Source organism: Cavia porcellus, unplaced genomic scaffold (genome assembly GCF_034190915.1).
Source record: "Cavia porcellus strain 051 isolate PalLab524CR breed Dunkin Hartley unplaced genomic scaffold, mCavPor4.1 scaffold_9, whole genome shotgun sequence".
Lineage (NCBI taxonomy): Eukaryota > Metazoa > Chordata > Mammalia > Rodentia > Caviidae > Cavia > Cavia porcellus.
The window spans coordinates 70,874,902-70,886,444 of record NW_026947492.1 but is presented as its reverse complement, the minus strand read 5'-3'; the positions used below and the strand labels follow the sequence as shown (position 1 = coordinate 70,886,444).

General features: G+C 36.7%; 1 protein-coding gene across 1 annotated transcript; it reads left to right on the top strand.

Moving 5' to 3' along the window:
- The first annotated feature begins 788 nt into the window (after window positions 1–788).
- On the top strand, window positions 789–11,059 carry LOC100718652 (interferon-induced very large GTPase 1-like). The gene is made up of 2 exons (XM_003465315.2): window positions 789–1,055; window positions 1,899–11,059. Exons 1-2 carry the CDS (start codon window positions 1,007–1,009, stop codon window positions 7,034–7,036), a joined length of 5,187 nt encoding a protein of 1,728 aa, XP_003465363.2. The 5' UTR covers window positions 789–1,006; the 3' UTR covers window positions 7,037–11,059.
- The last annotated feature ends 484 nt before the right edge of the window (window positions 11,060–11,543 follow it).

Below are 11,543 nucleotides of genomic sequence, written 5' to 3'. Positions count from 1 at the left end.
TGTGCTAATATTGACTGAAGAAACTTTTATGCCCATATTTTGTACTTGAGTGACTAAAGATAATGATGTATAATTTATCAACAATTGTTACTTTTTCACTATTTTGTTGTGAAAATTTGTTTTACCTTTTCTTCTTAATATTAACAAACAAAGTAAAAAAGTTTTACAAATAAAGTAAAAAGAAAAAAAATTTTTTTCCCAAAAAAAAAAAAAAAAAGAGTACAGCATCTAGGTTCCTAATGGAAGTGTCAAGTTGAAACTTTTCTAAAATGCCTTTGGATTATTTTCTCAGTGCATTAATGAATAGTATTTGGCTTCCTTACAGCCATAGTAATCTCTATCAAATACTCCTTTGGTCATATTTGCTTATCTTTTCTACACTAACATTTTACTCATATACTGCATAACAAAGGTAATATGTTTTCAAGTCATTAAATTTAGCTCCCCTTTTAACTATAAATTTCATTCTTAAATTACTTCTCTCCTCCTTCATTTTATTATGTTTATGTAGTTGAGGGGAAACATGCAATTTCCTGAATGCTTTTCTACTTAGAGATTTCTTCTGTTTATCACTCTTAAGTTCTGCCTTATATCTATCCCTCAGGTGAGATACTATTTAATTTCTTTGCTCTTTGTAATAGGATAGCTTTGGCTTCCAAACCTCATACATTTCTGAGACTTCACAGAATTCCTTTACCATCATTTTTTAACCACTTATACTTATTATGATCACGTTAGTACCTCTAAATAGTTTCAAAATTCCCTATAGTTTTCCTCTTCATCTTAGCCTTCAATACTTTCCACTTATGCTCCATTTGTGGTACTCTAGATTTTTGCTAGATTTTTTTCTGCAAATTCTTACACTATCAATCCATTATCTAGTTACAATCCTGCTTCCACAGTTTTCTCCTTTTTTACTATAGTAATATCTTGCTTCTCTGTATTAATTTTTGTCACAATTTGTTTTGTGTTACAGAATACCAAGAATGAGTAATTTACAGTGACCATGCATTCATTGGCTTCTAGTTCCAGAGACTGGAAAGTGCAAGATCAAGGTACAGGTATTCTGTGAGAGACTTAATGCTACATCATCACATACAAAAACCAGATATGTAAAAGGGCAGAAGCAGGCTGAATTAGAATCTTTATAATAGCATTAATCTCAATGATAATAGCAGTCTCCATTGCTTAATCACCTCTGAAATGTTAAAACCCTCAATACTGCTATAAGGCAGTTAAATTGCAATGTGAGTTTTACAGCAAAAAAAAAAAAAAAAAAAAAAAAAACCAGCTCGTTGCAGATGGGATGCCTATTATAATCTAATAAAGACATGTGAAAGCAAAAACTAAGTATAAACTGATAGACAAAGATAAATGACTGAAAATAATTTCAAGGCTTAAGGGAGAAGAGAAGGTGAAGTAAAAATAATTAAGATGTGTGGTATACCTGTAGCAATTCCCCCATGATGACTATAATCATATGTAAAGCAAACATATACTACTAAAAAGAGTAGCAGAGAGATAAAAATGTAACCAGTCAACACAGGTTTTGCAGAAACTAATAGAGAATAGATCATTGAACAGTAGTGTTGCTTTGTTTTAAAAAGCTATGAAACTCATGTAAATTTTCAAATTCCATCCAATAACTTAACTATTTTCATGCAATTGACTCTAAAAGTTCAAAAATCAAGATACTAAGTTGCAACTCACCAAGTACCAAAATGTAGTCTTATGTTTGAAACACATACAATGATGTCTTTGACACAAAACACAAACATACATAGAAAAATGTTAACAAGAAAAGGTTGGAAAAACTAAGGGAGGAAATATAAAATCTAGCCAAGACTTTCTAAAGTCAGAAAACAATAAAGCTAATGTGATGTATATTTTTTGCACAGCCATGGCAACTGAAGACTACAACTCTGATAAACCGCTGCTCAGAAAAGAAAGGAAGCAAAATCTCCAAGACATTCTGGAAAATGAAGGAATAGACACTAAATTTTGTTTGCCCAAATTGCAGGAACATCTGCACAAGACCTGGGAACAGGACTCCCTATATTTACAAGAAAAAGACCTCCAGAGCTTGAAATCCCAGGAGCAGCATCAATATGACAGAACAGCCCCGGAGAAGCATTTTGATCTGTCACATTCAAATATTCACCCAGAGTTACAGGAGTCACTAGAGGAGATGATAGACAAAAGGTATGAACAAGCAGAACAGGCACTGCAGGAGCTAACGGACCTGTTTTTAGAAGAAAGGCAGAGGCAGGAAGAAACAATGAGTAGTAAACTACATGATAAAGACAATATTAAAAATGACTTCATAGAAAATAGAGCTTTCAAAGATTTACTTCAACGTCTAGGCCTAGAACACTACTTCCCTAAAAGGATGGGCAGAGATAACTTTCATCTGATCTACAAGACTTCTGTCTACAAAACCCGCCCCAGTGCTGAATGGGAGCTTCCTTTCTACTTCCTACAGAAGCTACTGATGCTCGATTGTGGGTTGAGATATCTGGTCTGCAGAGAAAAAGAAAACATAGAATATCAGGTCTATCCAAGCACCTCTGACCAGGACAACGAGGCTTCTGATCCCTATGAAGACCTTTTTGATGATGATGATAGTCCTTTTACAGCTAAACCCAGGCCTCATATTCACCCGATGGATATCCAGATGGCAATTTTTCACTGTGCAGATGATTTTGCCAGGCAATATATTTTGGACAAACTTTCTATTTGTCAATTTGCCCTCCCCCTGTTGGTGCCTAACCCTTGTACTTCACAAATTGAATTCTCTCTCTGGTGTCTCAAACAAATTAGGAGGACTTGGCAACATAATAGCAAATCATTTAAAGGAAAGAAGCAGAGTTTTAACAACCAGCAGATGTGTCGTGTACCCTCCTCCATTGTGTCTTTCATTAGAGTTGGAAATGGCCTGTCTGCTTCCAAATCTAAGATCATGAACTGTGTTCTCAGTAAACGAAAACATGATGTGTTTTTTCACCGACACTGCCAGGGAAGCCACAAAGACTGTCTCTTGATGGAGGGTGTAGTGGAAGTTTGCTGGTACTGTCCCGGGGAAGAAGAGAAAGACAGATTTGACAACTGTGTGACCTTCACCAATCTTCATGGAGATGCAAAGCACCACCAGCAGCAGCTAGCCTTCCTGCAGGAGGTTTCTTCTCTCATTGTGATCCTTATGTCAACCTCTGATGACAATGAAGAAAACAGAAAAATTGTCTATGATCTATGGCAATCATCCAGGCCTTTGATCTGCTTACTTGTTGACAGAGGAAAACACACAGTCAGTAATTCTCACAAAAGAGTAAGAATTGGCATCAGAAACAGAAATGAAGCAGACTTAACAGAAGAGATCATTACTGCAATCAGACGTTTGCTGCAGCTCTCTAATACTGCTCTCAGCCTAGAAGACTGTTCTCACATTGCTCGCAAGCGAGGATTCCTTATTGATGAAGACCAGAGAGACTGCAAGGAAGCCAAAGAAAAGGCAGAGACCATAACAGCCCCTCTGAGAGACATGAACTTATCTCACATGAAGGAAAATGTATTACCCCTTCAGGGAGAACTATGGCATCTTTGGTGTAAAAAGGACAAAGAACTCTATCATCTAAGAGAGAAGGGAAACAAGAGCATTGAACAACACAAGAGTGAGATTGAGACACAAAAACAAAAAATTAGATATAAACAGTTCTTAAAAGCCTTTCCTCTCAATGATTTCATGCAATCTTTCCTACGATTTTTGCAACAATCTTCAGAAACACATGTCAAACTGTACTTTTTGCAGTGGCTGAGTGTGTTTTTGGACAGCCTCACTGAAGGACACTTAGAAAATCTGCGTGAAAAACAAAACTCTTTGTGGTCAAAGATACAAACAGAAAAGCAAAAGACACAGAAGAGCTGCTCCCTGGACCTCTCACAAAATGAACTGGAAATCATCTCCACTGAAATCAGTTACTGTGCATTGGGAATTGAACAGCTTCTCAGAGAAGTTGCACAGATATATGAAACACTAGAAGAAACTTCTGCCAAAAGAGATATTGTTTTTCATTTTCTTCCTGAAATTGCTGCAGACCTGATGCTATCTGGCATGCCCATTGAGCTGATGGATGGGGATGCATCCTACGTGCCTCTAAAATGGGTCGCAGCTGTGTTTGACAAGGTCTCTGAGAGACTTTCAGGTAAGAGACTGTTTGTTCTCTCTGTTCTGGGCCTGCAGAGTTCAGGAAAGTCCACCCTGCTGAATGCCCTTTTTGGGCTGCAGTTCAGTGTCCGTGCAGGCAGATATACCAGGGGGGCCTACATGCAGCTCCTGAATGTGGAAGAGAGCTTTGCAGAGAAACTTGGATTTGATCTTCTGTTGGTTATAGACACAAAAGGACTCAAGGCCTCAGAATTTAACAACAAATCCCAGAATAGGAACAATGAGTTGGCAACCTTTGTCATTGGACTTGGAAACTTAACTCTGATCAATATTTTTGGAGAGAATCCATCAGACATGCAGGATATCCTACAAATAGCCGTCCAGGCCTTTCTGAAGATGAAACAAGTGAAAATCTCCCCAAGTTGCCTCTTTGTTCATCAGAATGTGATGGAAGTTACAGTAAAAGAGCAAACCATGGAAGGACAAGGACGGAGGCGGCTACAGCAGAAACTAGATGAAATGGCAGTGATCGCTGCTGAGCAAGAGCAGTGCTCCAATGTGTCCTGCTTCAGTGATGTCATTCAGTTTGATGTCAATACTCATGTCTACTATTTCCCTCACCTTTGGGATGGCAACCCCCCAATGGCCCCTCCTAATCCTCGCTATAGTCACAACATCCAAGAACTGAAAAGCAAAATTCTTTTGATGGCTAAACAAGAATCTAGAGGAAATATCATGAAGATATCAGATATGAAATTCCGAGTGGAAGATTTATGGAGAGCCCTCCTCAGTGAGAACTTTATTTTCAGTTTCAGAAATACCCGAGAGGTCAAGGCCATGACCAAACTGGAAACCATGTACAACCAGTGGTCCTGGAAGCTGAAGAGTCATGTGTTGCACTTGCAGAATCAGCTGAACAATCAGATTCAGAATGGAAAAATTCAGACATTGGAGAGAAGCTCACTTGAAGGTCCTATAACAGAAAAATATGAAACCATTAAGGAAGACCTTGAGAAGTATTTTAAGGAAGACCCAGAGAGTGAAATTTTGATTCAATGGAAAGGAAATTTTGAAAATAAGTTACAAATTCTTCAAGAGACACTTATTTCACATGCCAGAAAAGAAGCCAATAGACGTATTGATCTTAAAAGATCTCAGGAAAGGCTGGATAGCAAAAAGATGGATTATGAAAATGAAATATTGCAAAAGAGTCGAGAGTTGGCTTTAACTCTAAAAGGTAAAGAATTGAGTGAGAAGGAGTTAAAGATTAAATTTAATCAACTCTGGAATAAATGGATCTATGATATATCCTCAAATCTTCCTCCAGCGGTAGAGCCTAACATTGAGGTGGATTCTAAGGACGTTCTTTTGGCATATTTCAAAAATGAGAGAAACATAATGGATATGATACAAACAAATTCTGGAAAGAAATTTGAAATCACCTATGAGAAACATATCAAGTTAGCTGAGCAGTTTTTACTTTTTGCAAGTAATTTAGAGGTAGGAGACAGAGAGTTAATTCATGTGACTACTAAACGCATTTTTATAAGATTTGATGAAACTATTGATAATATTTGGAAGCAAAGTCGCGATTACAATGTAAATGATTTTCATGAAATTCTGAGAATAATAGAACAGGAAGTGACATCTGCACCTACAAATAAAAGATTCTCATTTACAAGCAACTACAAAATGGAATTATCTTTGTGTTTATTCAAAAGAGCATCAAAAAATTTTAAAGAAATACATATGGCTTTCATGAGAACAAATGATCCTGTAAACTATCTGGAAAGTAAAAAAGATGATTTCTTCACAAGTTTCAAGATTTCTTGCCAAGGAGCAACCTCTGTCAAGTCTTTTGTAGACTTTCTGTGGAACAAGCTCATTCCTGCTGTATCTACTACCATACGAGAAAACATGGCCTCTAAAATTGCTGGGGACATACAAGCTACCTGCCCTGCATTCAGTGGAAACAAGGCTAAGCTGGAAAAACATATTCTCATCTCTCTGGCAAAAGAAGAAAACTTTGATAATTACTGGCAATACATTCATGAGCCAGAGTCCTTTTTCAGCAGTTACATTAAAAAGCATATTAAAATATACTGTTCAGAAGAAAAAGATGGAAAAATAAGCACTTTTTTAAAAATGAATTTAAAGGACATTGAAAATGCCATCCTTTCTGCTATTCAGGAATCCATGGCACAGGCCAAAGATAAAAGCAGCACTGCATCTGAGTGGTTAGATTTCTTCTGTGATCACCTGGGGAATAGCTTAATCTTTCCACGAGCAGATCTGAGAGTCATTGAACACCAGGAGCTAAAAGATATGGAGTCTCTCAAAGAAGCCATGAGAGAAGCATTGGATGGTGCAATGATGAAGGCAGAAGAAAAGTTTTTAAGTACACCTCTAGATGAAATGGTTCCTGTAATTGAGAAAATCCTCTCTGAGCAACTTTGTGGCTGCTGGAAACAATGTCCTTTCTGTAAATCCATCTGTACCAATTCAATTTCTAAACATGAAGGAGACCACAGTGTTTCTTTCCACCGTCCGCTGGCTGTCAGTGGAGGTTGTTGGTACAAAACCAATGAGCTCTCAATTGACATCTGTTCAACTGCAGTGGCAAGTGATACTCGGTTTATTCTAAGGGATACCCTGAAAATCCCATTCAAGACCTATCGGCAGGCAGGAGGGGATTATGCCATGTGGAGTATCACCCCAGATTTATCCTCCCAGCCATATTGGAAATGGTTTGTCTTTCACTTCAAATCAAAGTTAGAAGAAAAATATGGGAAAATATTTCAAAATAGAGGTGAAATCCCTGGTGCATGGATGATAATCACAAAGCAAGATATTTTTAACAACTTGAAAAAGTAACTCAGCAAAAAATAAAAAGTTAATAAATAACACTAAACACAGAAGACACCTCTAGTATCTGAAAAACAATGCCACAGTCTGATACCATACTAAAACACAACCTCTTACAACTAGAACTTCAACTGCCCACTTGTTAAATGAAATATATGAAAGCAAACCAATTGTTTTAAAACATTGAAGATGTCCTCTAAAAGAAACTCTTTTCTGTCTGTGTCAGCTCCTTCTGGTTCAAAATCAAATTAATAACATATATGAACCTGTGATAAAATCAATTTAAATTTCTAGCTTCATACTTTTAAATATTTTCCTAAATATTCTCTAAAATATATGATGTGCCAGGCTTGCTGGTACAATCCTGTAATTCCAGCACTTGATAGGCCAAGGTAGGAGGATCCCTACTGAGGCCAGTCTGAATTACATAGTGAAACCCTGTCTCAAAAACTCAAAAAATATATATAAAATATATGATGTCTCATAGAAAGAAACCTTAACTAGAAATTTAAACTCATTCTGGGCTGCTGGAAAATTTTTATACAGTAACTATATAAATATTTGAACAAACATACAGATTTTGTATGAAGTTAAAGTTGACTCTGTAAGGTTTTTAAGTGATTATTTTTGCACTATTTCAAGTTTTCAGGAAAAATTATCAACTTTTAATTATAAAAACATACCTAGAAATTTTATGATTTTTAAGCATAGCAATATTTAAATACATTGTATTCTATGAAAAAATGAATTATAGAATATACCATGATAAAGACTTTATCAACTCAGAAAACATTATTAAAAACAGATGGGAAATAAAAACACTAACAATATTTTCATTTAAACACTGTGACTTCTGGGAGAACATGGCAGACAAATAACAGCAGCCATGGAGGCTCTCTCAGATTACCAGCTTAGAATCCAGGAGCAGTGCCCTGTGAGGAGTCCTACGTGACGGGAGATCTACCTTGCTGACCCAGGAACAAAGTAAGATGAGAGAAACGAACTGGAAATGCAATCCTGATGCTGTAAAAGGAGCAGATAAAATCTCAGTGCAGAAGCTGGGTCCCACGCCTTTGGAAACCGCAATTTGAATTTCCTGCTGCTGATACTGCGTCCCAATCCACACAGCAGGGAGACAGGCGTGTGAAAGTTCTGAGAGTGGGAATCAGCCCAAACGGTGTTGAGAGCAGGACTGGCAGGGAGCCCTGCATCGACCTGCGGTGAGTGAGAGAAATGGGGACCCTTTCATAGACTAGGAGGCTCCAACAGAGGACATTCTGGGAATGGGCAGACTAGCAGGAACACAGCCCTGTAGTGACTTTAGTAGCATATTCCCCTCTCAAGCGGGAGTGGTGGGGAGTGTTTGGCCTGGTGATGCTTTGGACTAAGATCCTGTAGGCTAGCCCAAATCAGGTCCCTGTGCTTGGCGGTGCACCCTAGCAGTGAAACATTCAGTAGGTTGACCTGGAGGGGTGGGCCCAGCAGAGGCTGCCCAGGTCTTTGTCTCCCTAGTATACTGCAGTGGGCAGGAACACCTAGTAGGCGGATTCAAACAAACTGCAACAGACAAAGAGAAAAAAAATAACTGAGCATCCTACATACGCTTGTATGGAAGGAACAAAATATGGGAAAAGGGAGCAACAAGAAAGGGTCCTCAGTCCCCAACCCTGAGAACACTGATCCAGGAAAGGTAAAAGCAAAAGAGAATAAAGACAGAAAACATGCAATATCAGACACAGCACCTATAGATATAAAGCGGTTTCTCCAGAGCCTCATAGACGAGTTCAAAAATGAAGTATTTAATGAAATAAAGCAAGAAATAAGTAGAATAGTTAGAGAAATGCTAAGCACCACCCAAGAAAAAAACAGATGGTGGAATGGAAGAACAGAAAAAAAGGGGAGAATTGTTTGATGGAGAAAATACAGAAAACATAAAATATGTGAAGCAGGTTCACAGAGATTACCAGGAAACTCTATTGAAAGCTGGCATGACAGCCTGAAAGAAACAAAGGATAGATTATCAGAACTGGAGGACAGATTTGTAAGGTGGGAGCATGAAATGAAAAACTTCTTAAAAATAACAAGAAAACAAACAGCAATAATACAAAGACTAGAAGATGATAAGAGGATCTATAACTTAAGAATAAAGAACATAAAAGAAGACGTAGGGACTCAAACAAATGAACTACAAAAGCTATTCACAGAAATAATCCAGGAGAATTTCCCTAATTTAGCAAAAAGTAAAGATACTCAGATGTATGAGGCATACAGGACCCCCGTCACCTACAACCCAAACAGAGCTACACCCAGGCATATAATTATCAAAATTCCAGAAATCCAATATAAGAACAGAATATTAAAAGCCATCAGAGATAAGAAACAGATCACTTACAAGGGAACACCCATCAGAATTACAGCAGACTTCTCAGCACAAACCATCAAATCACGAAGAGCGTGGGGGGAAATAATTCAAGCTTTGAAAGATAATAACCTCCAGCCAAGATTGATATATCCTGTACAACTGTCCCTAGAAATTGATGGAAAAACAAGGTGCTTCCAGGATAAAGAGGAACTAGGGGAATTTGCAACCACCAATTCAACTCTACAAAGATTACTGCAGGATATTCTAAAAATGAAAAATACCAAGATTCCAGAAACAGTGGCAGAGCGGCCACAATGAATGGAGCAAAAAGTGAAATGAAGAGGACAAACTGACAACTAATGACAGAAAAAAGCTCAACAGAAATGAGGCAGAGAAGGTTGGATGGTAGGAACAGCCATTCTAGAGAAAACAAGACATCATGATAGGTAGTGCTGATTTAATATCCTCTTGTTTTGAAGTCCCATCAAGCTTTTGTTCTTCTGTCTCCATCAGTTTTAACGTGTTGTATCTTATTGGATTTTATTATATCTGATAATATAAACAAAAACTTTTATAGACAAGGAGATTATACAGAAACCATTGTTCATTTTCTGTTAGTTGATTCTAAATACCCTGTAATACTGTCATTCTCTTGAATGATTTTACATTGTCTTGATATGTTTGATGCTACAGTATATGAAGTTATACCCAAAGATTTTAAGGGAAGAGACACTATGGTAACTACTATTATGTCGAGATTATCTTGTGGTGAAACACTATTTTGCTTAAATGGCTACGTTTTGACCTGCACTGTTTTGTTGTTATGCCCTCCTTTTTATCTCAATCTCCTTTTTATTATCTACTTTTTCATTTTTATCCTTTTAATTAAGGGAAAAATAAATAAAAAATAGCAGGATATATTATAGTAACCCACTTTGATTTCCTATTTACTTGATTTGAAACTCTGTGTTGCTCTCACCATCTTGTTTTGACTGATTTTCCTCTATTCTGTTATGCTAGATAGTACCAATTTTGAAAGTCTAGGCAACAACTATGAAGACAGTAAGATCCATTGTGACGCCCATTCTGGTTGACTATTATCTTCTTTTGAAGTCCTCTAATGTCTCCAATGTTTTGGTTTTATTGGTCTTATTCTTTACTGCTTTGTTCAATTTATTATAACTGATGATATAGGCAATTCTTTTTAAGATAACAAGAGGCATTATGGTAACCATTGTTGATCGCCTTGTATTTTGTTTTTACATTATGTATTATGTGACTCTGTCCTGGTGTGTCACATTTGGTTGTACTTCTTCAAAAAAAAAGGCAATAAGAACTATGGGAGTAATAAAACCCAAAACATGTAATTGTCATTGTACAAAAGAAAGAAAAAGAAAGTTCTCTAAAAGATATAACTGCATATATATTTGTGTATAAGATAGATAACCATATTACTGAGTTTTGTTGGATTATTGAACAAAACTGTTTGCAGTCTCACTGTTTGAAAGTCCCCTCTATATGCTTTAATTTTGTAACTTCAACAACTATTTCTAAGATGACAATATGTAATTAACTAGTGATTTCCTACTGTTTATTTTTTCTGAAATTCTGTATAACTTGTACCCTTTTTCTTTTTTCTCCTTAAATAAAATTTAAAAAAATAAAATAAACATTGTTATCTTCTTCCTTGATATCTGGATATTTCCCTGTTCATCCTACAAGGAGAAGGAGAGGGAGAAGAGGGAGGGAGAAAGAAAGAGAGAGCATCACAAGGGAATTACTTAGGAATTCAAAGCCTGGTGGTATATACAACTCAAAAGGATTTACTTCTGGAATAAAATTTATGATGACCAAGAGAAAAGAACAATTTTGTTCAAGTTTGTGGACCAAGGGCTGGGGGTTTAGCTCAGCGGCATAAGCACCTGCCTTGCAAACAGGCGGTCGTGAGTTCGATCCCCAGTACTGATAAAAATGAAAAAGACAAAAAAAAAAAAAGTTTGTGGACCAAACCAAATTTCTTTAAACCATTAATAAGTACCAAAATTTCCCCTTAAGCAAAAATTAAATATACTGTACAAACTTTTTTAAGACCTCATAATACTAAAAATAAATTCAGTTCTATTTCAATAAGAAATTGTCTTTTTACATATGAAA

Bases quoted from the DNA above. Each gene is read 5' to 3' on its own strand.
- LOC100718652 (XM_003465315.2), top strand. From the start codon at position 1,007: ATGCATTCATTGGCTTCTAGTTCCAGAGACTGGAAAGTGCAAGATCAA. The intron at 1,056-1,898 runs GTACAGGTATTC...TTTTTTGCACAG, and splicing joins CTGGAAAGTGCAAGATCAAG to CCATGGCAACTGAAGACTAC.